Source organism: Rhinichthys klamathensis, unplaced genomic scaffold (genome assembly GCF_029890125.1).
Source record: "Rhinichthys klamathensis goyatoka isolate OS25496 unplaced genomic scaffold, OSU_Roscu_1.1 h1tg000109l_1, whole genome shotgun sequence".
NCBI classification, from domain to species: Eukaryota; Metazoa; Chordata; class Actinopteri; order Cypriniformes; family Leuciscidae; genus Rhinichthys; species Rhinichthys klamathensis.
Window position 1 is genome coordinate 2,395,371 of NW_026606647.1, and position 27,130 is coordinate 2,422,500.

The following is a 27,130-nucleotide window of genomic DNA, read 5'->3' on the forward strand; positions in this document are numbered from 1 at the left end:
ATTTGAGTTTAATGTGAGACCAAATATTCACAATAGGGGTTTTCTGAGACAGCAATGGCTTTTAAGTTGTGCATTTGCTTAAATTTAGCTAATTTCCTGACCATTCATTTGTGGTCAAAACCATTACAAGCTTAGTGTTTAGCCATTTTGGGTGTGGCCCTTTTTTTAGCTCGGGAGTGTACAAGAGAGCCATGCATTTCACTATGCCAATGTAGGCGAATTAAGTCGACTTTGTTTAATTATAGGTCTCTCGGTGAGAAAGGTGAAGTGGGTTGGGCTATACAAGCAGTCTAATTAGAGATGTTTTGATTAACAGTAATTATCACACATATCACAGTAATGATCAAATTACAACTAATTATCATTAATTCAGTGCAGTCAAGTACTTTGAAGAAGCTACTTAGGGCTGTGTGGAAGCACCATCCCCTCAAATTGGAGTGAGTGATATAGATAGTCCACTACTAGAAAGGTATAGGTTCCAACCTTTAACCATCCAGCACCACCCTTAATAATTATTGTCTTTAACAAGGTATTTCATTTCTTTCGGTTTCTTTCTTTCTCGTAAATCAATGAAATTTCTTAAATGCATAGCTGGTTCAACAAGACCTTTAAATTATGAAATCAAAATTGACTTTATTTTCGTTCTTAATACTGTGTTTGTAATCTTTCATTAAAACGTAAGTTCCCCTCAGAAACGACTTTCCTTTTCGGCCCTACGTCATCAAGCCCCTCCCCTCAACCTGACAGACCACGCCCAACTGCAGATCCATTGCATTATGGAATGCCTACTTTTCACAATCCAATAAGTTGTCAATGTATAATTTTTCAAAAGTCCTGTTTTCTTGTTCAATCTTGTTTCAAAAAAGTACACATTTATTTTATGCTGACTTAACACCTGGAGCTAGAAGGTCCAACCACACCCTAACCCTATAACATATCCCTCGACCCATTAGATTCACAAATTTGGAGCTGGACTAGGTCAAGCTCAACCATTGGTGCCATTTGGTGCTCTTTCTTTCATCTAAACAAGCAACCTTGGATCCAACCTGGGTCCATCTATCTAATGTGCAATGCAATTAAAAAATCTTGCCAATTGCTATGCTGGACACATTTATTTGAAATAATACGGAGATTTTTGCACTCTCCTTTAGAATTTCTGATTATGTACATGCATAGTATCCAACAATTAGGAACAATGATTAATTGGTGGAAGATTTTGCATGTGAGTGTAGGCCTATATTGTTAGCTCAAGTAATGCACTTGGTTACAACCATTACAATCATAAACCTGATTAAAGTGAAACATTATATACGTTACGTATACTCACTGTATATGTTCCACTTCTCTATATTTAAGGGAAGTGAAGTGACATGAAGGCCAAGTATGCACCCATACTCAGAATTTGTCCTCAGCATTTAACCCATCCAAGTTAGTGCACACACATTAGAACAGTGAGTAGTGAACACACACACAACAAACTGTGGACACACACAGAGGGCAGCCATTCACTGCGGCGCCCGGGAAGCGATTGGGTACCTGCTTAAGGGCACCTCAGTAGTTTCCTGCCAGTATTGAGAATTGAACCCGCAACCTTCGGGTTACAAGTCTGACTCTCTAACCATTATGCCACAACTTTGTTACACATGCACATTTTTAAACATACATACACATATAGTATATTATACACATACACACAGTCTTACTGTATATGCTTTCAGAAAAGAAAAAAGGGGAGCATGTGAGGCAGAATGTGATAGGCAGAATGGACAAGAAATAGCTTGAGATCAGAGTGACTTGGGAGAAAAAGAAAATACAAAAGAAAAGAGAGAGGAAGGTAAAATGATGAATGTGTCTCTTATTTAGGACAAGGTGTCCGTAACTTTCAGGTACTCCAGAAAACACTCTCACTCTGTTCTGGGTCACATTGTCTCCTGGGGACGTGGAAGCAGGGCAACATCACCCCTCCCTTTTTCTTCATATCCCTCACACACAGTCTCAATCTGTAATACACTCTTTAATTACTGAGTTGAAGATACTTAATCACAGAATCACATCTCTAAAATTCACTCTGTGGACTCAACCTGGCTGTCATTGAAAATAAAACTTAAAAACACAGAGGGGTCCTAATAAAAGTTATAGAGCTAAACATAAACTCTTGGTTCCTCCTAAAGTTCCTCATCTGAATTAGAATGATTTGCATTGTAAAAAAAACTACACAAAAACATTTGAATAGAACATAACTGAATTTAAATGAACCATTTAGGAAATCATACATGCAAAGCAATGACTGCCATATTGTTAATGGTTTGATTTCAGCATTGGTCAACCCTATAGAGGTTATCGGTATTATATGCATAACCACATTATGGAAGCAAATGTTCACAGACAAAAGGAGGAAAAGAAGAAAAACTGAAGTTGAGGCACTAGTGGGGTTTGAGAACTCAATGTGAACACAATGCACTACACTCAAATAATGTTTATTCAAATGATAAAATAACAGTTAATCCATCTGACAAACTACTTATGCATTCCTCATAAATATACATTAAGCCCTCATACTGAAGATGACAAAACATGACATTCCAAGTGAACAGAATGGCAAATTGGACAAAAGGTAATTCAACATTGCATCCTCATCAAGTGCAACAAGAATTCCAGCTCTGTTGCTTGCTAGATACTAACAATCGGTCCAAAATTACTCCCACTGGTTGTCTGTAGACACCATTGTCCAAAAGACTGATTGAACATAAGATGCTCAAATTCACACCAGTTCCTATCTATTGAAATTGTCCAAATATATTTGAGTGATCTGGGATATTACATAATATATTTCATTGTATAATGAAACTGTTGGTTAAGTTAAGCAACATATCACTAGTTCTCATCTAGATATTCTCATCTAGATGACAGCTGGAAGTGCTACTGTGCGCCTTTTATAGTGTGTCCACAGCTCAACGAGGTCTTTGGAAGAAGCATTTGGCACAAAATAAATGTCTGAGTGTGAGCATTTTGTTCCCTTGGCATTCCAAAAATACATGTGGTGCGTCACGTTAGCGCAGGGATGGCTGATTGCGCTCCCAGTCACACTGGGTAGTGATTTTTGAGTATGACGTGCAAATGCATTGCTCTTGAATGATCAATAGCAGATTTAATTGCTGATATGAGAAGACGACACAACGAGGACGACTGATGCTACAGAACTGTAGCTTCTTCCATGGCGTTGACCCACCTAGAACAGAACAGAATTTTCACATTATATAAGTAGTAGAACCTAACATATATGTTATATTATTTGTATAATGTTTTAGAAAGAAGTCTCTTATGCAAAACAAGGCTGCATTAATTTGATCAAAAATACAGTAAAAACATTAATACTGTGAAATATTATTACAATTTAAAAGTACTGGTTTTTATTTTAATGTATATTTTAAAATGTATTTTATTCCAGTGATGGCAAAGCTGATTTTCCAGCATCATTACTCCAGTCTTCAGTCACATGATCCTTCAGAAATCATACTATTGTGCTGATTTGCTGCTCAAGAAACATTTCTTATTATCAATGTTGAAAACAGTTGTGCTGCTTAATATTTTTGTGGAAATCATAATATACTGTATATATTTGTTAAAGGGATAGTTCACCCAAAAATGAAAATTAAGTCATTAATTACTCACCCTCATGTTGTTCCAACCCCGTAAGACCTTCGTTCATCTTCGGAACACAAATGAAGATATTTTTGATTAAATTTGAGAGCTGGATCACTGCTACATAGGCTTCCTAAGGGAGTGAAACTTGACGGCCCAGAAAGTCATTGAAGAAAATGTTTAAATATTCCAAGTGACTACAGTGGCTCAACTATAAGTTTATCAAGCGACGAGAATACTTTTTGTGTGAAAAAAAAAAAAAAACGCGCATGTGTCGTGGAAATCTCTTGAACTCTCGTCTCAGGCCCACAAGGAAGAAAAGGAATAGTCGAATAAAGTCGTTATTTTTGTTTGTTTTTCCGCACAAAAAGTATTCTCGTCGCTTGATAAACTTGTAGTTGAGCCACTGTAGTCACTTGGACTATTTAAACATTTTCTTCAATGACTTTCTGGGCCGTCAAGTTTCACTCCCTTAGGAAGCCTATGTAGCAGTGATCCAGATCTCAAATTTAATCAAAAATATCTTCATTTGTGTTCCGAAGATGAACGAAGGTCTTACGGGGTTGGAACAACATGAGGGTGAGTAATTAATGACTTAATTTTCATTTTTGGGTGAACTATCCCTTTAAGTTCAAAAGAACAGCATTTATCTATAATAGAATTCTTAACAATATACATATCTTTACTGTCACTTTTAATCAATTTAATGCTGAAGAAAAGTATTAATTTCTTTAAAAAAATCCTACTGACTCCAAACATTTTGAATGTAACATTATTCATTTTTATATATCATATACATTTTTATATAAATGTACTGTGAATGTAAAGTTGATGTGTTTTCACCTCAGCGCAGTGTTACTGTCCTGGGCTCTGAAAGTATAGAAGAGAGTACTTTTGTGGTACAGCTGAAACATGCTGCTTTCCCCTTCAACCTCCGGCCTCACAGAGAAACCCAGCAGGGGAAGGGTCTCACATGCGACCCTCTCCTTATATATGAGAAAAAGACACAGGGAGAGATTAGAAACTGCATGTTGCAAGTTAATGTGTGCAAAAACGTGACTGTGTGCATTACCTCAGGCTGTGGATATGTGTAGAGAACTTTATCTTTTAAGAGGAACCACAGGCTTCTCCAACTTCTCTTGCTGTTCTTGCACCTCTGCAGCGTTCCACTCATCATGCCCTCAGACCCTGTCACCTTGGCAAAGACACATGATAATATATTAATGTTTCATAGTTCACCCCAAATTCAAAGGAAAATAAACAAAAAATAAAGAAAACATTCATTTAAAAATATATTAAAAAATATATATAATTATATATTATTTAAATTAAATGTATTCATAGATCTCATTACAAAATTTGTATGAGTGATGATTTTCATGCATTACAGCAGAGTTTTAACAGTGTTATTGTTATTGCAGTATTATTTATAATACAGCTAAGATTTATAGTTAATTCTACTTCAGCATCATATCAATTATTAAAAATGTTTTAAAAGTTTTAGTTTGTTAACTATAATAACCCTGTTCTCAAACTCTGAATCCCTGGAGGTTTGTGAGGGCACTGCAGGGGGTTCGTGAGTTGGTAAAAAGCTAATAATTAAATCGTAAAAATGTAAAATGGCATTATTTTAAAATAAAAACAACCAAACACTTCTTTGTATATACATACATGTACATATACATACATGATCCCATTTTAAACTTTTACGATTAAATTTTAAGATATACACTACCGTTCAAAAGTTTGGGGTCAGTGAGAATTTTATTTTTATTTTTTGGAGGAAAGAAATCAATACTTTTATTTATCAAGGACAGTAAAGACATTTATAATGTTACAAAAGATTCTATTTCAAACAAATGCTGTTCTTTTGAACTTCCTATTCATCAAAGAATCCTAAAAACAAAACAAAAAAAAACTGTACAACTGACAGACCAACAACTGTTTCAACATTGATAATAATAATAAATGTTTCTTGAGCATCAAATCCTCATATTATACTGATTTGTGAAGGATCATTTGACACTGAAGACACTGACACTGGTGATGCTGAAAATTCAGCTTTGATCACAGGAATAAATTACACTTTACTATATATTCACACAGAAAACAGCTGATTTACACTGGAATAATATTTAATACTATAACTGATTTTTGTTGTATTTTTAATCAAATAAGCGCAGCCATGGTTAGCAGAAGAGAATTCTTTTAAAAGTATTTAAAAATCGTACCGACCCCAAACTTTTGAACGGTAGTGTATATATATATATATATATATATATATATATATATAAAGAGAGAGAGAGAGAGAGAGAGAGAGAGAGAGAGAGAGAGAGAGAGAGAGAGAGAGAGAGAGAGAGAGAGAGAGAGAGAGAGAGAGAGAGAGAGAGAGAGAGAGAGAGAGAGAGAGAGAGAGAGAGAGAGAGAGAGAGTAATAAGAATACGCTGATCACGCAGCCGTTATTTTGAAATCGAAAGCGAGGCTCTGGTGGAAAGTAAACCGGAAGTGCCACCTTTAATCATAGGAGAGTCGCGAATGCGATGGCGTATTGTTGTGTTTAATGTAGAAATGAGTTATTCTAAAACTGTACATACATTTCTTTCATACTTTAGACTATATACAGTGAAATTCATTTATAAATAAAATATATTTTTTTATATATATAATTCACAACGTAAAAATAGAAGCAGGAACGAACTATATACATATCCTATATTGGATATTAACATCCAATAGTGTAAATCGCGGCAGCAGCTTCAGGTAGTCCAAGGCATTGTTGTTTATCTGTACTTCCGGGGTTCTTCCCACCGGAGCCTCGCTTTCGATTTCAAAATGGAGGCTGCGTGAAATCAGCGTATAGGGATGGGGAGTTTAATTGCTATAAAAGTAATGCAATGGCAAAAATCTTAATAGTGTTAAATAATATTTAATTTTCTTTATGTAGTATATATATTTGCCCTTTTGATTTTTGGGTGAAATTAAAGGGTGTATTTAATTATGAGAGTCATCTTCAAGAGCTGCAAGGCACAGGGTCATAAGTGCAAATCCCTTTTAATAGCACTTACACTCCTTCGGCTCCAAAATCAAGACGGACTGCATTAAATATGTTCTTAGCAGACACTTTCTTACTAAAGTGACTTACTACATGACAAATGACTACTAAGAGCATCATAACCATGCCATTTATACAGTAGATGTGGAAAATGTCTTGTAATCAAACAATTTAGATGTATTATGTTAGATCAGTGTGAAAAATGATCTACTGAGAGTGCAAACAAATATTTAGGTATTATTTCGATATATATATGAATCCAGAGGTTATGAGATACCTGGTTGAAAGATAAATGGCCTTTGCGGCTCTTCCACAGACTTGAAGGATGAATGTTTTGGAAGACAGCAGAGAGCGGTCGACTGGAGCTCTCCGTTATTGCGGCAACATCTTTCAAACAAATGCACACACATATGAGAGTCAAGCATAACTAGGTTTAATTGATAAAACTATTTGAAATGAAATCAAAGATATTGTGGTTGTACCATTCTTACGCAGTTCAGTGTAACAATAATCGCACACTTTGGCACGTCTGTTCTTCATGTATTTGAGGGGGAATTTATTCCTGCAACAGTCTCTGCAAACAACCTATAAGATAAGATAGGAAAAATAGAATTAACAGAGCGTACTGGTACTCTATGTAAGTATGGGTTACACTTTATTTCAATCGTCCACTTTAGACATTCTACTAACTATAACATTGCAACCACATGTCAATTAACTCTCATTAGAGTATTAATAGACTGTCTGCTTAATATCTGCTGACACTTTATTTTGATGCTATTGACTATAAGTAACTTTGCAACTACATGTCAACTTATTCTACTTACCCGAACCCTAACCTAACAGTCTACTACAGTCTAATAATACTCTAATGAGTAGGTTTTGACATGTAGATGCAAAGTTACTTATAGTTTTTTTTTAGAATGTCTAAAGTGGACAAATCGAGATAAGTATGTTTCTCTGTATGCATTTGTACCTTGCCACAGGCATGGCAGTGATGTCGTCTGTTTGTGAGGCTGAAATGTGTGGGACAGTTCATGCAAACGGTCACCTGGGAAACAGACAACAGGGGAGGAGCGTTCTCACCGAGACACATCTCAGGACCCTCCACTAACTAAAACACAAGACAAATTCAAAACAGGAGACAAAATGTCAACTCTTTCAGGTGTCACGTTGACATTTTATCATACTGTCTATAAAGCTTCCTAACCTCAAAACAGTCCAGTAGGTCTCCTGATGCTGGGCCAAGTTCCACCAATGTCCGATTCAGTGTAACAAACCAACTGTCCCGTTCGATGCAGGAGCTGCACATGGGAACACATGCATCAGTCATGCTGAACACATACACATGCATGCTTGGGTGAGTGAGTGCATGTATGTCACTTGCCTGGCAGACAAAGTTATGCTTATATCTTTCACTTCTATCTTCAGTGCACTCTGAGCATTCTCTATAGGTGGCTTGCTGACCTGAAAGACAAGAAGAGTAAGAAAGGTTTAATAATTACAATTCACTCCCTGTCTGTGGTTCAGACAATTTATGGAGCTCAAAAGGAAAAATAAATTGGAAAATAAGATTCTATAAGAGGGAAGACCAAAATGAGAGAAGGAAGATATAAACAATAAATAAACAAATACAATTTATATAGGATTTTTAAAAAACATTTTTAAACATAAGAAAAGCAAACTAGAATATGATGAAGAGAACGATCTGCCATGTTTTATGTATTTTAATTTAAGTTTATTCTCTTATTTTTTATGCATTTTTCCTCATTCTTTTAGTTCTGTATTCTCATCTTGTTTTCTTTTAAGCATTTTTTATTATTATTCTTTTAGACCTTTAGATTCTTTTAGATCATATTATTCTACTATTTATACTTGTCACATTCCCAGCTCAAAGATGATAAAGACAGAATAAGTATTTCCCAATAACGGCTAGATCTATTCAACACGACGACAGAACATAAAACAGTGTGCTACACCCAAACATTACCAGACAACAACTGAATGACAAGGAGGAACCTAAATACACAGTGGTGATGAGACAATGACAAACAGATGTGATGATTAATGAGTGTCCATGATGACTAACGATTGGCGGGAAACTAGGAACAATGGAAACATAGGAAACAAGTGACTGACGAATGCAAACTAAAAGTCCATGAAAATGAAACTAAACACACAGGAGTGCGTTTCCCGAAAGCATCGTTATCCAACTATGATCGCAATTTCCATTGAACTCTATTGGTAACGACGGAACTTGCGACCATAGTAGGCTTTGGGAAACGCACCCCAAATCGTGACAATACTATTATATAGTAAAAAATATACATAGTGCTATAAGGTACTATTTAAATAATGCTTTACATACATACTTATAGTGTTATTTTCGTACTATTTATATGCTATTGTAGTATTTATTAATATTTTGCTTTTATTTTTCACTTTTTTTTGTTTTTATTTAATTGTATGTTAAGTTTTAGTAATTTAGTAATTTTATTAGTTTTTAAAACTATTTCTATTTAGCTTTTTTTTTTTTTATATTCCAGTTTTACTTTAGTAATTGTATTAATCTTATTTTGCTTCAGTTAGTTGCCAAGGCAACATTTCCAGTTGTCACCAATTTTCAAGTTTTAATCTAGCAAGTTTAAGTTTTTGTTATATAATATTTATTTTTAATTTTATTTCAGCTCCATTTCAATTTATGAAAATTATTTTTAATAGTTTTAGTTAAAAATAACAACACTGTTTATAATCAGCATCTTGGGCACTAAAAATGCTGCATTAGTGTTATGCCTATGAAAAAAAAAAAGATTTCCAAGAACCATTATTAATGAATAAACAGTAGAAGTTTCCATGAATGTGGTCATTCCTACCTCCATCCCTGCCAATGGTAATCTGTTGATGAGTCTGAATTTGCAATCTTGCTGAGGATATGTGTAAAGCATTACGTCATTCATCTGAAAATGTAAAATGTTAAGGCTTAGAAATACATAACTTACACAACATACATGTAACATACAAGCACAAATAATTACTTGATCATTTTGTTATTTGCATACCACAACAGTTAATATGAGTTGGTCGCAGTAACAAAAGTTCACCACAAGGGAGCGCTATGAGGACGGTTTTGACCACAAGTTGCTTTGCTGCAGTCAGTGACTAACACAAGCAGCAGCTGGTTTTAGACCAGCTTCCAAGCAAGGTATGATAACATAGCAGTCTAGAACAAATTCAAACGTGCTTTCAAGTTGTGATATAACAAAGCAAATAATCACTGACTAGAATACTTACTGTAATCCTCTGTGTAATAGAACCATTTGTCATTAATTACTCAGTCTGACGCCATTTTTATTCTTTCCAACAAATCATGTGCACAGGATTGTCGGTTATCATAGGCAATGAAGAAAACAACTATACTGCTAAACACAACCAAATTTCATCTTTGTAGACAGGATGTTGTGCAAATGATGTGCCTTCTAACCATCAGATACTGTCTGATAAGGCAGCATATTTTGTCTTCTGAAATGTTAATCAATGGTGCATAAGAAACTACGATATGCCACAGACTCCTACATCAAGTAATAAAACATGAGGGATATTCGAGTTTAGCACTCTGGGGGCCACATGCCCGTCTCATGGCACAACTGTCCGTCTGGCTTTAAAGTCTAGAGTATTTCTGACAGCCCATCTCACGTCCATCCTGTCACCCTCTGTTCTGTTATCTTAACAGATCGCTCTGTCCCCGTTCCCACAGACTTATTCTGGGGTGAGAGCAGCACGGCAAAAACAATAGCACATGTAGACATAAACACACACAGAACAACATCCTGCCAGGAAGCTCAAAAAACAAGTAAAATAGCTCACAAACACAAAGGAGAGACACGAGAGACTATGTAGAAAGAAAGCAACCATGTGTCTTGTGTGCTCAACACTCACAAACTCATCTCAGCAAACAAAAGTGATATATAAAACCAAATGACAGAGAAGATTTTCAGTTGTAGTTTCAAAAATATTTGTATAATGGATAATCAAGTTGCAAAAATATTGTGGGTAAAATCACATCAAATCGGCTCGCATACCAAGAAAAGGTGACGTGGCTGCTTGCACTTTCTGCTGACCTTCATCAGGGTGCCCTCTTTCACAAACACCTATGGCAAAGATACAGATAGACAACCTTACTCACCATTACTGAATGACATTTTTTTCTCTAAAAATCTGAAACAATTTCATTAACTAAATTTTAAAGGGTAAGAGGTATAAGGTGTTATGTGATCAGTAAGCCATTGAATTTCTCACTCTCCCAGGCTGTAGGAGATCTGTCAAACCCAGAACGCTGTGTTCAATGTGGACCAAACGCAGGAGATCTGCCTGACAGAGAAAAAAAACAAGGTAAATTCCCTTACATGTCACAGTGGCGTCATATACACATTCGGCCTTGGTTCCACACACATATAACCTTATAGACTCTGCAGGCACATTAGGCCAACACACACATACTCACTCCATTCTTAAGGCTGTCATTGGCATGATAAGCTACATCTGAGACCACAACCAAAGCATCTGAGGGGCAAGAGAGTAATAGCATCTTAAGATTTAATGTTTTAATACATTGGCATTTTCAACATATAAAAATATTGTATATTATTTTATTATATTAATAGACACACACACACACATTTATGTTAGATGTGATTAATGTGATTAATTGATGATCAATTAGATCAATTAATATATTGCATATATTTTAATGACCTATATTCAATAATTATGAATTATAATATTTAAACATATTTTCTAAAACTGCATATGCAATAATTACACAATCAATATAAAAATGTTTAAAATAAATGTATATTAAGCATAGTACGTCACACTGCAGAACATAACAGTACACCTCCCTCTCTTTTAGCTGCACCTCATACATAAATTATCATCATATATAAATAATGCAGAAAGGCTTGTTTAAGAAGATTAATGAAAATGCACGATGGGGTCAAAGGTCATTTGTCTTTTGTGGAACTATCTTGAAGATCTGAGATTTGTGGTTGCTTAAGTAAATCAATTACACACACTGAGAGATAAGACCAAAGGTTTCCATGGTGATTACAAACATGCCAAGATAAGAATCAAACATCAATTTCTTAAAATTGATGAAAACTAAATTAGGGGGAAAAAAAATGGCTTCCTAAGTAAATTGAGTAATGTATTTTACCTTGTGTATTTTCAAACTCTCTGCTGTCTGGTGAGAGGTTATTTAGGTAGTCTGTTAGAAAAAAAAACAAAAAACAAAAACAAATTTAAAGCAATAAGAAACATAAAAAATGAAGAAGAACATAAGATTTACACAAAATCACAAATTATTAGTTAAAACATTAGGGATGTTTATCACAGAAACAAACATATTTAGACGTCACCTGTTAGCAACATACGGTACTGTAGGATACGCACAATGACCTGCAGGAACTGCTTTTTCAGGGTCACTGCATCTAGTAGCTGAGATATAAAGCACACGCTAAGTATTGTAACTAAGCACAATAAATAAACACTCACATGTAATCATACAGTACAAAACACACAAATCACACAGTACAGTTTGAACAGCTACACTAAACAATTATGGCTGGTGGATGGATATGCCAAGTAATAAGCATATATTTGATTCTGTTAGTGTTGTCAATCAATGAAAAAAAAAATCCTTACTGTGCATTGTATGTGTTCCAGATAATTCAATTTGTCATCATAATGAGTGATGTAAGAAGAGAAAATGGAAAACTCTGTCTTCTTTGCCAGGATGATTTCAGCGATACCTTGATTCTGATCCCTGATGAATGGAGTGAAATAGGAAACAGATGAAATGATGACAGATGAACATAATTTGGGGATGATAAACAGTTGAAGGTAGCATATGCGCATGCTTTGGTGAGAGCGTCTTACCATTCTTTTAAGCGGGTCTCCAGTAAAGTGTGGATATTTTTGTGGAGAGTACAAATATCAGGTACCTCTGTCCACACTGTCATCAGCCTCTCATCGGCTTCAACTGACTATTGTGTGAAAGTGAGAAAAAATAAAAGGAAGGGGATGCACTCTATCACTATTTTTCTGATTTTTCATAATCACATCAACATATTTCCACCTGAAAACCACAGGCAAACATACAACGTCATTAATGAATATATGAATGACTCACCTCACAGAGAAGTTGTAAAGTCTTAACATGCCTTGAATGAAGAAAAAAGAGGCATGTTGATAATAATATTGTATTTCTATTCAATTGTTTTTCAATTATGAAAATAATTTGTGCCGCTCTACTCGTAGACTTGAGATGTTGTTTTCATGACTTACTGGGCCTCACTATCCAGAAGCTCTTTGGCACAATAGAAAGCCCTGGAGCAGTTGACAGTCTGAAAAAAAGACAGCTGAGTTACAATAAATTGAAACAAATGCAAGCGAGACACATAGAAACACTTATAATAAGCTCACCAGTTTGTCAGATGCCTTTGTCTTTTTCTCTTGTGAACTAGTTACACCAACAGACACACCCACTGTCCCATCTGGCCTCACATTAGGAGAACAGAAAGTGTAGAGGCTAAATAACAGAAAAGGTAAATCATAACACATGAGTCAAAAAGTGTATAAAAAATGTCAAGTTTTTATTTTATGGACATTAAACTTTACTGACAAAAACATCATAATCATAGATCAGATGCTTGTCTAAAAAAATGTTTTTTACTTATCTGGAACTGCAAGGCTTTGAGTTCTTAAAACTACAGTTTTAACAATAAATTGTAATATGTACAAACTAAGGGATTTATTCATTCACATGATGTAAAAAAAATAATAATAATAATGTACAGTAGGTTACTGTGGACACTGTCAGCATTGTCTTTATGACTGTAAAAATGAAGATGTATGATCCGATGTCATACTAAAGGTCTTAAATGAACACTTGTCACTTGATGTCATGATTCTTAGATAAGGTAAATAATCCTGAAAATATAACCAAAGATTTGCTTAATATTGTGTTTTTTACCGTCTTTTTTTTATAAATGCATCTTTTGTATTAGCTTTTGTAATATAATCGGTTCGGTTAAAAACATACAGATTATGGGGGCTGCAAATGTGTCTAGTAAATTTAGAAAATAAATAGGATTGATATCATTAGATTACCAAAAGATTTAAGATGTTAATTTGCCTTAGTTTTCAATATGTTAAATAACACATTGCTTATGATCCCAACAAGGTGCGTCTAGTTCCTCAAAACTGGATTTTTTTTTTTTAATTCACAACTGTATTGAAATGAATCCTGAGCCTCATATTAATACTATAAAATATAATTAAACACCATATTAATATATAAACAATTGTACCTATCTGTCTCTTGCTCAGATGACTGACTTTTGCCCTGGAAGCCTGGCAGACTGCTCATATCCACATAGCCATCAGTATCATTGGTTGAACTCTGATTTCGTTGACTCTGAATGACTGGTTTCAGGAGGCGAATCTGCACATTCTCATAGTGAGAAGCAGCGGTTTGAACGTTCTCGTATTCCGATGAGTCGGTATTGGGAGATGAAAAAGATCGAGGTTTGGAAAGGGGTAGACGCTCAAAGAGGGAGCCTGGCTCAATAGAAATGCTGCTAGAAGTCAAATCATTATTAAGAGTGAAGTTTAGTCCTTGTTTTTGTCTATTCTTTTGGAAGAGATAGGAAGAAGGGGACACAGGTGGTGTGCAATCTGGATCGTTCTGCAACTCCAGGCTGCCCATGTTATGCCTGATAAAATCCAAGCGTTTGCATGACACTTGTGGACTTGACTCAGACGAGGACCTGGAGGAGATTGAGCTGTTATCCATCACACTTTTCCGATCTGATTTCCTAAGGAATCGTAACGGCAGAAGGTATCGTTTAAACCCAAAATCAGGCTTCTTGCAAGAAGCAGAGATTTCGTTCGGGAGGGACGGAGAACTTTTTCTGATTGGCCGCTTTGTGATGGATGCAAGTTCAAAAGGGGGTGGAATATCCACTCTTGTAACTTTAGCTAAGTTTGAGGAGAGGGTGCCTTGTGAAAGACACCCTAATGAACCAGTCAATGCAGGCCTACTATCTTCAAGGAAACACTGATCTGTATAGAAGGAGCGTGGGTGTAGCAAAAGTCGCCCATTTCCTGGTGCAGGGCTAGCCATTAGGTCAACTCTCTTACTGGGGGTTTCCACCGATATAGAGCGAGTCATGAAGTACTTCCTGTTCTGAAGAAAGCCTTTGGCTTGGACTTTTGGCTCGGTATCTTCATACACATGATCTACTGTGAGTTCTTTTCCTTCAGATATACTCAAGTGGTCACTTGCAACTCCTTTTTCTTCACCAATGCTCTCTTCATCTTGATTATTTTGTAAATTTTGGCCTTGGGTTTCAGGTTGCTGTTGACCAAGCGAGAGGGCGCTGATGATATCAAAATTTAATGAGGCAGACATGGCTTCATCATGATCACCCACATATTTGCTACAATAGTTGTAATTTGCATCTGGTGCATCATCATCTGAGATAGCCTCAGAGCCTGAAACAATAAATGGCTGAGAAGAAGAAGAATTTGAAAAAGAAGTCTGATCAGACTCAAGGAGATTTACATCTCCACTGTTTGATGAGGGAAAGTCTGGAGACTCATTAGCAGCTGAGAGATCCTGAGAAGCACTTTTGACTGACAAATAATTGTTTCCTTTTTTCTCCATTTTCTCTTTTTCCACCTCCATTTCATCATCCTCTTCCTCAATGGAAGTTGAAGACAAATCAGAGCTGTTCAATCCATCCTCAATGGTAAGCATCATAATATCTCCACTGATGTTGTCCTCTGTCTCTGTTTTTTCAAGAGGCTCTGTTTGTTCAAAGAGATCACACTCAGAGAGTCCATCTTTGTCTGCTAACGCCTCACCTGCATCACAAATATCAGGGAACATCCCATCTATGTCTTCTTCAAGTGAAAACATTATGCCTGGGATTATACCATCTGGGCAAAATTCTTCAATGAAAGTTCCACTGGTGCATATGTTTTCATACAATATTCTGTCTCTGTGTGTTATGCATCCATAAACTTTATTAGAAGCCATATTAACATCACTAGAACTTTCATGTGATGTTGATACACCATTTTTAGTCAGTCCCCATGCTATCTTCCCTATGTCCTCTACTTGTATCTGCTCTGCTACTACATTGTCACCCACCTCTCTTTTACTGGATGAATCAGAGAGAAGATCCATTGACTCTTCCTCATCCTCTGACTTAAATGTCTCACTTTCTTCTAAACCTTCCACCAAATCTAAATCTATTCCCTGTGCCAACTCATCGCCGCATCCTAACTCATCCCCCTGTTCCAGAATAACATCCGGTTTTGCCTCATCTGTTTGTACTGTCTTTTCCGTACATTTTTTTTTCTCTGTCTTCCTCTCTTGTGACCCCTCCTGTTTCAGTACTATTTTTCTATGCATTTCCACCATATGCCCTCTTGAATTTGGAGGACTTAGATGTTTGTTGGTGTGGAGTGGAAAGTGCATATGGAAGTTTGAACTGAGATGATGCTGGAGATATTTTCTAGGTTTGGATGCAATTTTTGGTTTGGGTTCTTGATTGGCACAGTACTCTTCAGGAATAGGTGGTTGACATTGCATCTCGAAGAGAGGCTCAGCTTGGAAGTGTCTGGGTGCTCTTGAAACTCTAAAACACAATGTGTAATAAGTAAATATTAATATTTACTAAAACATTGCTGGAAAGTATACTGTAAACATTGTAACAATTCAGGGCAGTTCCTTCTGCTTTATGCATTAAGATTTTCTAGATATGGACACAAAAGAATAATAAGTAGAATAAAAAAATAGAAAATTCAGAAATTCACATTTCTATATAAAATTGTATGATATGCACACAATTGTCTTGACATATTACAAGATGTTAATTTGTATTTTATATTTTGCATACACTTTTATCATGCATTCAGTGTTTATTTCTGATTTTTAAAATGTTTTAAGTATATATATATATATATATATATATATAGAGGCTATATATATTTTTTTACCCTTGTCACGGACCCGAACTTTTAATGTAAACTATAAAAATCCATCATAAAAATTAATTTATTATGATCTACACAAAGAGTAAAATAAACCATTTAAGTTTGCACTGTATATGTTTTAAATATAATTTTCACTACAAGTTTACTATCAAACACAGTTTATATAGTGGAAATTGTATTACGTATAATTACTTCCATCGGGCCAAAATTGCCCATAGCTTAGGAAACATTCTCATAATTAGAAAAATATTAATATGTTATGCCCAAAACAGTGCTGGCATTTTGGATTAGCAAATACCATATTGTATTTCACATGTGTTCTTGAGCATTTACAAATAGCCTAATTAAATATCTAACCAGTCAGATCAACTGTAAATTACTCCATAGGTTCAGGATAAGACAATGAGACAAATTTCTTGAGAAAATGAAATAAAAAATAGCCTATCGAAAGGTGAGCTACTCTAAACTTGATACTATTTCACATACTTTCAGACATTTCCCACATACACATATTCCTCGTTTCCTAAATTACCATTCTACTTGATTTTCGTTACAGAATCGTGTTAAAAACTCACCTCCGGTCATTGTCGAACATCATCTAGTATCTGAGACACGGCAAAAACGGGTCAAATCCATTTGAACACAATGAAATCGTAATCCTATGAGAATTTACACGGGATTATAACACGAGATTATACCTCAACTACTGCGTTCTCTTCGTTTTGCGCTTTGGCAGTGCAGGACAGAGCTCAGCACGAGCGCGCGTGCACACGGTCGAGACTTCGCCTTGACTTCCTGAGGAAAGGGCGTCAAGACAAAAAGAAAACAAATAAATAGTTTTTAAATAAGGAAAATTGTATTTTTAAATATATTTTTAATATGCATACATAGGCCTATACAGTTTGTAGAAATTTGACCACCTAGTTTGTTCAGGAGCACACAGATCTGAGGAAGGAAAAAAAATATTTGTTTCTATATCTCACAACATATAATGAATATAAAACATAAATACCTCAAATAAATATTATATAGAGAAAATGTGCTTTGTTCAAAGTTAACTGAGGGCAATATATGGCCTTCAGAGGTTTGCATTGCAGGAAAAACCTCTCTTGTCCCGCATTTAACCTTCCTTAATATGTGGCAATATGTGGAGTAGGCTATATAATGAGCATATTACCACTTTTTGGGATTTTCTATGAATTCGTCCCTAGCCATTTTGTCCCTAGCAAGCATTCATGATGCCCCCTCAAAAAAAAAACCTGCACAGGATTATAGATTAGAATCTCTCCTCATGTAAATCTCTTATGATAAGATCAGTCACAGGTTAAATACAAATAGTTCAAATGTCAGTTGTTCAGATGTCTGTTTGTAACTGCAAAAATGGCTAAAGTAAAGCTAGCACTGAAAAAAGGTCTAGAATCATCAGTTTGTAGCTGTTAGCTTCAGCTGCAACATCTGAACTGGCCAATGAGTTGATAGGAGTAAAACTGGCAGCTGTTATTTTTACATGTATGATTAATAGTAGGAAGTCTTTTCTATGGGCTTAAATAAGGCCATGACCTTTTTCCAACATCTCTACAGAAATATGCTTCCTTCCTCAAACTTCTTTAGCCTGTGTTCAGTCTGGGTTAGTGTGAGCATTCAATTCTCCAGGTCAGGAGAAGAGTACAATTGAAGAGGTTTTCAAAAAAACTACTTTAAACCTAGGACTTGTACCTAACTTTACTTATTTTATTTATTTACTGTAATGTTATTTGTGTACAAAATTTATTCAGGTGTCCTTTCTGTAAAAAAAAAAAAACAGTTTTTTTTTGTTTAAATGTTTATGTATTTAGATGGGAATATAATGAGTTTGTGGATTAAACTTCCTGTTTTAATCTTTATTGCAGGATTAAATGTTTTACCTGTTCATTCGTTCCAGATCGTTGGGACACCATGACAACAAAAGTGTCACAAACTTGGGATAAACTAGAAAAAAGGAAAGTGTATTACTTTGTGTTAAGAGTTGCATGCACAACATAATACACTGGATCACATCATGCACGGCATCCTTATGTCTATGCCTTCCATTCCCTTTATGATATTCATATCTCCATGCTACTTTTGGAATAGCAATGGCAACTGAACAAAGGACAATATTATTGATATCTTCTTCTCCTCTCCACTCAAATAAATATGGTTATAAGGCACATTTCTTATCCTTGATTCATAGCACACTCACAAAGGCTCATTACCTTCACACACAGTGTTGTAGTTAGTTATAACCTGAATGTATGATTCTGGTGTTTTCATTCACATTGCAGTCAAATAAAACGCTGGAAAATGAGGGAGATCTCACTGGCAGTTCGCTAACAGCAAGTAAGCAGTTAGCGAACCTGCTGTAGTAAAATGTTAAGCACAGGCACTACAATCATATAGACATGCACATAAAGACATGGTGGAGACAAACACACTGACACGAAATCACTGTTCATCGATTGAACAAAGAAGGGAAAAAACACCCTGAACACTCCACCCTTTCCAGTTCAAGCAGGAAATGCTGAGCATGATAAAGTAGGTTAAGTGTTTATCAAGGATTCTGTTTTATCTGAGCATCAGTCCTTTTGATCATACATTAGCATGTGTTCAATTTCCATTGCAAATGTGTTTACCAGTCCCTGTTGATGCAAGATATCACATAGGTATATTTATTTAATGCATCAGCTCTGACTAGAGCATTATATTTCATGACACCAATGATACAACACAAAAAAAAGTTAAGGAAAGAAATGAGGTAATATCATCTGTTAAGAAGGAAGGGTGAATTTGTAATTTTATAAAAATTGAAAGTGTCTTAACAGAGCTCAGCTGAAGCTTTATTGGGTTAAAAAGCCCATATATCAATGTAGTGTTAAAAAGAGTTGCGTATAATTTTTATGAACTTACATTTCATGCTGGTAAAATCCCTGAAGGTCACTATCTTTGGAAAGTACCGTTCTAAGAAACATTTAACATTTTTTTAAAGAAAAAAATCATAAGGTTAAAGTAACCTTTTTATTGGTCAGCCCTCAAAGGTCAGATCGCTATAACACAATAAGACATATGCAGGTGTTTTTTTAAAAGTTTATTTAAAGCTTTATTTAATAAGAAAGATAATTGTGCAGAAGCAATTTAAAATCAATTTGAATATATAATTAATCAACATAAATATACAAACAAATAAAGAATAAACAAACCCTGGAAATCAAAGCATGTTGAAAAGATCACTGAGGAGGACTGTTTCATCATCATCCTCAGGCCCAAAATTAAAACTCCATCCTTCATAAGCAGGTTGTTCACCCATAAAAAAGTCATCATCCAACCGGAGCGTATGAAGTAGCTCCTCTAGACTAAAATGCTGAAAACCCCTTTTACTATGAAACGCTTCTTTATTGATGAAGGGATTGGTGCCCATGTCCTCATTCTGATCTTTCTTGAACTTTCTCTCTCTGCCCTGATCAGGGTTAGTTAGATGGTCCATTTGATCATAGACTCGCCTCCTCTCTTTGTCAGACAGCACCTCATAGGCTAAGGGAAAAAATGGAACAAAATGATTAATAAAATACTTCAGTTTGGTAGTGAATAAATGTATTTTAGGATCTACACTTGTGCATCCACACACCCTGAGCAATGTGTGTGAAGGTCTGCTGTGCATTTGGGCTTTGGCTCTTATCAGGATGGTGTTTAAGGGCCAGCTTGTGAAATGCTTTCTTGATCTCCCTTGAAGATGCAGAGCGAGGAACTCCAAGAACCGAGTAATAATCACTCACACAAATACAGCCACACACACATAACAGAAGCACCATGCATAAATGCTCTGCTGACGCCATCATTCACCTGAAGATCAAATGAGAATATTTAAACAAACCTATACACAATTAAACATATAGGCCTACTGCTCAAACATCGGCCACAAAACATTATTTAATGTACCAGCAGAAAAAAAAAACATCTATGATATCTATCAAGCAAAGTGGCATCTGTTAACAAATTATGCCAAGCATTTATGCCATTTTTCCTCATAAGTAATGTAGCATTTATTTTCCATTTAGAGCAATTCTGTTTAACTTTTTTTTTTTTATCACTCATCAAGGTGTCCTAGCAGAGAAATCGCAGGTGTAGTTCATCACATTAACTATGGACATGCTCCACTAAGTTTGAAAACCAGAAAGTCTCAAAAAGAGCTTTTTTGTGTAGTATTGATAGCCTATTGTGGTGCGCGCACACACACACACACACACACACACACACACACACACACACACACACACACACACACACACACACACACACACACACACACACACACACACACACACACACACACACAATTATAATACAATACAATGTAATTCACACTTTTCTAGTGTCCAAAAACTATTGGGCCCAAGGTTCCATAAGAAAGAAATTCATAGATTTCAGCAAACTTACCAAAGTAGGCCTTTTACTTATACACCCAGAACATTCCCTGAAAAAAAATAAGTTACTTAATCACGATCAATAAACGCAGAATTTCAATCAATGCTGATCCAGCGTTTCGAAACGTTATTGCGCTCTTTTAGTGTGTAACATTTCTTCGTGAACGAATTGTTTTTTATGGATCTTTTGGTGTGAAACATTTCAAAAGATTCGATTCATTAGGATGATTCAAAAGATTCACTATGCCACTAACATCCATTCACGTGAGGGCGCTGTGTTTTTGTCCGCATGTCTCTTCACGGTAGTGCTGCTTCTTGAGAGCGGATTGTAAACACACGGCTATGGCTGCTGAGAGGGGCGGAGGCGACAACGACGTTAACGACGAAATGGGGAACCAACTACAGCTCCTGCCAGGTGCGTATTCCTATTTGTGTCCTATTAAACACGGAGTTATCAGAGTCGAAACCATGCCATCTTAATGTCCTCCTCAAAACTTGCAGGGAGATCTTTACAGACATTTCCAGATCCGCAGCAGTCGCCGTACATGACAGCTGACAGGTTTTCTTTACAAACTGAAAGTGTGCGTACACCTGTCATTTAGAACACAACACACAGTATTTGCACTTGTGTGCAACGGTATTTTTGTAACACGGAGCTGTAGCAAAATGGATGCAACAATATGTGGAAGTCAAGTGTTGTACGCATTTTGTTGTTTTATTGTGTTGTCAGCGAACAGTTGTTATTCATTGCATTATGTACCTAGATGAGATATTTGCTGATATTGCTTGATAATTTGCTGTTTGCTTAATAGTGACTTCATGTATGCAAGTTGTCCTCAGATGACTCATTGTAATGTAGTAGTTAACAAAATGAAAGTATGAGTAATAAGTGAAAATGGAGTAAATAATAAGAGGAATTATATTCCACTTCTAATCTTTATATTTCTTTTTTTAATAGAAAATGAAGAGGAAGAGGAGGATATCATGGAGACTGAGGATCGAGATGGTGAGGATGCAGAAAAGCCAAGTATTATAAACTTTGACACAAGTCTGCCAACTTCACACGCTGTGAGTGTCATCTATCATCAGTACTTTTAAACACTAATAAGATTAAAATCATTTTTAGGATATAGCTCTTTCACTCATTTGAATTCATTAGCATGCACGTTAATATTAAATAAGTCGTTTATGGAGAAATTTTTGCTGTAAAAGAAATCTCAATTTATAGAAATAATGTAACTAAGTCATCAATAGTTTTTTATTTTATTTTGCATGTTCGTCTTCATTTGTGTGTGCATTGTGAAGTATCTGGGCTTAGACATGGAGGAGTTTCACGGCCGTACCCTGCATGATGAGGACAGTGTGCAGAATCTGCCAGTTCTTCCCCACGTCGCTCTCATTCTGATCCCAGGTCAGACGCTGCCCTTGCAGCTTTTTCGACCACAGGAGGTCAGCATGTTCCGCAACCTCATAAGCCAAGACCGCACGTTTGCCGTGCTTGCACAAAGGTATTAACAGACACAAGATGTAAAATAATAACTACTGCACATTAATGATCACGTACCTTTGATTCCTCTTCAAAGACATTATTTAAGCAGGTTGCAGTAGAGGGTTTGCAGGTGTATTGATATTTCTTACATTTGTACATGTATGTCATAGTTTGACCAGGTTTCTATTTCTCTCAGTCCTGATGCGAGTGGAGCAGAGATAAAGGCAGAGTTTGGGACGACGGCAGAGATCTATGCATTTCGTGAGGAACAGGAGTACGGCATCGAGACAGTGAAGATCAAAGCTATTGGACGGCAACGCTTCAGAGTACATGAAATTCGCACACAAGCAGATGGGTAGGGGTATTCACACGCTTTCAGTGGGTACAATGCTATTTTTCATTGAATTCAGTTATGTAATGATAAACTATATTCTATATTTTTAAACTATATATTTCGTAGGATTCGTCAGGCAAAAGTACAGATTTTACCAGAAAGGATTCTGCCAGACCCTTTATGTGCACTGCAATTCCTGCCCCGCTTGCAAACATGCACTCCACAGACCAAATGCTCACAAACAACACCTCAGCAGGACCGGTGCAGCCAGACCTATAGACAGGTAACTGACATGCAGGTAAACGCACATCACTTTAGACCACTTTAGGAAACATCCAAGGGGGTCAGGATGAAATTTATAATTATTATAAATACAATTATTATTGTTGTTGTAGTTGTTATTCTATTAAAACATCTAACTATTATTATTAACCCTCTGGGGACCAGAAACGCGCCCGCGCGTTTTGCCGTTTTTTTTTCACATAGCAGAAAAATAGACTTAAAATACTCTGTTGATTTTGATCGTACATATAAGTGTTATACATCAATCGATCCTGTTAATTGTCTATTATTTTTCTGTATACTCACAATAAAAACAAAGTTTTGTGCTTTTTGTCAAATAAAGAAAAATAAACATGATGCGAGTTTTGCCTTCTCTCTGTCAGTGCAGTCCATTCTGAAACACGTCCGAAAAATTAACTCTAACTCTGCAAATACTTGTCATACAGGCACGAGAGGTTTTTCTTTATGAAGCTTGAATTCTCTTCTTTTTAATGATGTAATTTATATAAAAAACAAATATTCTCAGTTTATGTAATCTGTATGAAAAGAGAGTGCTGTCAGATTTTTTTTCCCCAGCTCATTACACTTCATTACGCGTTAATCTGACACGCCCACGGAGGACGCGCGCTATTCAAACGCAAATGTCGAGGCAAGCCATGACAATGCCCACATCAGCCGTTCCACCGCGGCGGTAAAATGTGGGGTGTATTTGCTGCCTTTTACCGCCAAGAGGCGCTACAATCATAGACTCTGAAAAGTGTTTGTTTATTCTCTCTAATGCGTAATCTGCTGCCGCACCGCACTGATTCAGAGCGTTTGAAAGCTGGTAGCAGATGAATTCAACAAGTGAAACGTAGTTAAAATAATTCATAATCACAATACTGAAATTAGTCACAGACGTAAAACAGTAAAATAAACAATAAAAACAGTCACAGACGTATAGACGATAGCTCAGTGGTTAACGCAACAACACGAGCTTCGAGGAGCTTCAATCGACTCGGATCGAATCTCAATGTAGCATACATGTTGTTAACCGATGTTGCCCTACAGCGTTTATGTTTAACCTTCTTGATGCTTAAATAGCTAACTGTTTATAACTGTTTACTTATTTAAAGTCAAGAGTTTTGTTTAATTATTATTACAACATAAATTTGCTACATTCCTGGAACCGCAGCCGCTGCACAAAGGACAAAAACTGATGAAGGAAGATTGTCAGCCGATTGCATCAGAAAATGAAAATGAAGAAGCACGTCTTTAGTCTGCTAAATTATTGTGTAATGTAAAAGAACACTAAAATTACTTAAGTTTGAAACCAAGTTCGAACATTTCAAGGTTTAAATAAAGTGTCGGGACAGTTTTTTTTATTTAAAACAGGGTTGCATCGGGTTTAGAGTTTATTTCTTTTGCGATGCAAAATAAGAAACACTAGGCTAATCTTATTCTTGCGACATTTTAAATTTGTATTGCCAAAGAAATGACAGCTATATTAAACAATTAAAACAGTAGGCCTACAAAACGAAAATTGTCCAAAGCAACATAATTAAATTAAAACATGCGTTTTTCTTTGCCTCTCTCGCGCTGAATCTCTTTTTAACAAGTTTATTTAGTCTCCCTCGCTCTCCATATGAAAGAGGAACATTAACACCTATGCCTATTGTCCTGCGCGCTCGATACAGCACTGAACTGTCCCTCCAACCCCCCACCGGCTATTGGAGTCTGAGGCTGATTTAACACAAAGAGAAGTCACAATTCACACTTAAATCGCTATTCTAGACAGTGTTGATAATGAAGGAATTAAATGATTTAAGTTACATGTAGCCTAGTGATATTTCTGTCATAAAAGCTTATTACTAAATATTTAATTATTTCAGTAATTGATGAAATAAAACTGGTTTGGGCCAGCTTTTTCCAAGCAAAACTAAATATAATCTGAAAAAACGCATGTTAATTTGTTTTCATGAACAAAATGTTCAACTCAATATTAAAGTCTACAGGGATCTTTGGATCCTTTCAACCAGGCATGCAATTTGTGAATTAAGTTTTTTTATTTTTATTTTTTATTCAAATAAATATCGAACCACGGTGCTTCGTGGTAATGCTGCTAAATTAAATAACATGTATTGAATAATTATGAACTTAAATGAAACAATATCGCAACATTTCGACAAATGCATTATTTGATCTGTTTTTACATTTTAATTCAGGGCGATTTAGCCTGCTACATTTAATTAGAGCGAGATTTTCACCCTTGTCTTGTCATTTTCTCATTGGGAAGCGCTTACAGGCTACATGTTTGAGTACATCCTCTGTACCTCTCGTTTTCATATGGATTACATAATCAGATAACATTTATTAGCCAGAATATTTAGACATTTAAAGGCTTTAGACAGAGCCGATTTCTTATAGTGACTGAGCTGAAGTGGCTTTCGGTTCATTTTTGTGACGCGCAGTTCCCGGAGACAGAGACGACAGATAAACTGTTTTTGTCGTTAGCAAAAGTTCGAATAAAACCCGACTTTAGAAAAATGCATAGGGCCACTCGGCGTGGTCTGCCAAAACACTTAATTATAAACTTCAATATTTCATTCAAAATAATCTCAAAACGCTTTGTGAAATTTTGAAAAGCCGTGCATGCATTAAGGCCACTTGAACTAATGAACAACTGAAACGCTGGTTTTGATTTTATTGTTTGTCGTTGTTTAAACGTGCTTGTTGCATATCTCTATTTTATATTTGATATGGTCTATTGGTGAAGTAGCCTATAGCATTGATTAGCTGTGGAGGGAGGGGTGTAGCCTGGCTCCGCCCTCCTACGCACTTCCGCTCAATTTTATTTTCCTTCAGTACTACGTCTGGGATTGTGCTGTAGACTTTGGTTTCCAGAAATAATTTTTTTACCGGTCCAATCAGCGAACAGAGGGAGTGGCTGAGAACGATGACGTTGATATAGCGCGTCAGTTTGAGTTGGAGTTCAGTAATGGCAGCGGAGAAAGACGTGAGAAAATCTATTCGGTCCGTTGTTGCAAAACTGCCGAATATCCAGAAGTTAAAGCCCGAGCAAGATCAATGTTTGCTAAGTGTTGTTGGTGGCCATGATTCGGGAAAAGTTTAATTTTCCAGCTCACTCCGCTAGTGGTGAATGAGTTAGCTAAGGCGAACGATAGGATGCAAAGCCGATAGTTGTTGTCGTCTCTTCTTGTTGCACTAATGGAGGACCAAGTGAGGGAGGCAGAAAGGTTAGGAGTTGGTGCTGGGCAGCTCGGCGTGCACGATGATCACTGTAACGTTACAGCATTTGCGGCAGATCCGAAACGACCGCAGCGGCGTATTGTTAATGATTACACCCAGCTTCGACAGTTGATTGAATACATCACTGTCATTAGTGTCAAATATACATTTAGAATTTAGAATTGTTCCTTGAACTCTTAAATTCGATGAACAAAACATGCAGCTCTCGTTGACAGACATCTTATTCTAAACATAATCCTCTGATCATTCGGACTTGTTTTTTTTTATTGCTTAAAACAATACACAAGTAATAACAGAAAACATAATACAAAAACAAACAAAAAATAATAATAAAAACAAAACAAAAATAAAACAGTAGGGGGATAATATAAAATAAACATGAACAAGTTAAGAGAATTACATGACACTGAAAAAAGGAAAATAATTACAAACAGATAATGTTTTTAAGGCTTTTTTTGTTCTCAGACAACTTAATTGAAAAGAGGTATTTTTAAAATTCTTTCACAAATATAAGAAAGAGAGGTTTAGCATTTAGATATTTAGATTTATGAATATGGAATTCGGACTTGTTCTTTCCAGCCGG

At 36.0% G+C, this 27,130-nt stretch overlaps 3 protein-coding genes across 4 annotated transcripts in view; 1 reads left to right on the forward strand and 2 right to left on the reverse strand.

The window, feature by feature from the left end:
* Positions 1-2,461: 2,461 nt before the first annotated feature.
* On the reverse strand, positions 2,462-16,380 carry LOC130087494 (FYVE, RhoGEF and PH domain-containing protein 5). Of its 2 annotated transcripts, none has more exons than XM_056253816.1 (20): positions 14,063-16,380; positions 13,176-13,281; positions 13,038-13,096; positions 12,883-12,913; positions 12,630-12,736; positions 12,396-12,516; positions 12,110-12,188; positions 11,908-11,958; positions 11,197-11,255; positions 10,992-11,063; positions 10,775-10,843; positions 9,569-9,652; positions 8,083-8,162; positions 7,906-7,999; positions 7,672-7,746; positions 7,178-7,280; positions 6,973-7,082; positions 4,715-4,837; positions 4,486-4,628; positions 2,462-3,229 (listed from the first exon to the last, which is right to left on the reverse strand). In XM_056253816.1, the coding sequence occupies exons 1-20, from the start codon at positions 16,351-16,353 to the stop codon at positions 3,193-3,195; spliced, it is 3,894 nt and encodes a 1,297-aa protein (XP_056109791.1). In that variant the 5' UTR covers positions 16,354-16,380; the 3' UTR covers positions 2,462-3,192. The 2 variants fall into 2 exon arrangements, with proteins under 2 accessions (XP_056109791.1, XP_056109790.1); XM_056253815.1 differs by having other exon boundaries at positions 7,672-7,809.
* Positions 16,381-19,921: 3,541 nt separating this feature from the next.
* Positions 19,922-20,626, reverse strand: zgc:152986 (uncharacterized protein LOC101884054 homolog). Its single transcript, XM_056253842.1, has 2 exons — positions 20,398-20,626; positions 19,922-20,303 (listed from the first exon to the last, which is right to left on the reverse strand). Exons 1-2 carry the CDS (start codon positions 20,606-20,608, stop codon positions 19,981-19,983), a joined length of 534 nt encoding a protein of 177 aa, XP_056109817.1. The 5' UTR covers positions 20,609-20,626; the 3' UTR covers positions 19,922-19,980.
* Positions 20,627-21,460: 834 nt separating this feature from the next.
* Positions 21,461-27,130, forward strand: part of crbn (cereblon) — a 14,165-nt gene continuing 8,495 nt past the window's right edge. Inside the window, exons 1-5 of the mRNA XM_056253837.1 lie at positions 21,461-21,608; positions 22,152-22,261; positions 22,499-22,701; positions 22,879-23,037; positions 23,143-23,299. Coding sequence (XP_056109812.1) covers positions 21,536-21,608; positions 22,152-22,261; positions 22,499-22,701; positions 22,879-23,037; positions 23,143-23,299 — 702 coding nt within the window. The 5' untranslated portion in view covers positions 21,461-21,535. The remainder of the gene's footprint in view (positions 21,609-22,151; positions 22,262-22,498; positions 22,702-22,878; positions 23,038-23,142; positions 23,300-27,130) is intronic.

Excerpts from the sequence above, each read along its gene's own strand:
- LOC130087494 (XM_056253815.1), bottom strand. The coding sequence starts at position 16,353 with ATGCAATGTCAACCACCTATTCCTGAAGAGTACTGTGCCAATCAAGAA. Across the intron at positions 13,282-14,062 it reads TCTGAGCAAGAGACAGATAG|CCTCTACACTTTCTGTTCTC; the intron begins GTACAATTGTTT and ends TCTGTTATTTAG. Across the intron at positions 3,230-4,485 it reads GACAGTAACACTGCGCTGAG|GTGGGTCAACGCCATGGAAG; the intron begins GTGAAAACACAT and ends GTTCTGTTCTAG.
- zgc:152986 (XM_056253842.1), bottom strand. The coding sequence starts at position 20,608 with ATGATGGCGTCAGCAGAGCATTTATGCATGGTGCTTCTGTTATGTGTG. Across the intron at positions 20,304-20,397 it reads CTTCACACACATTGCTCAGG|CCTATGAGGTGCTGTCTGAC; the intron begins GTGTGTGGATGC and ends TTTTTCCCTTAG.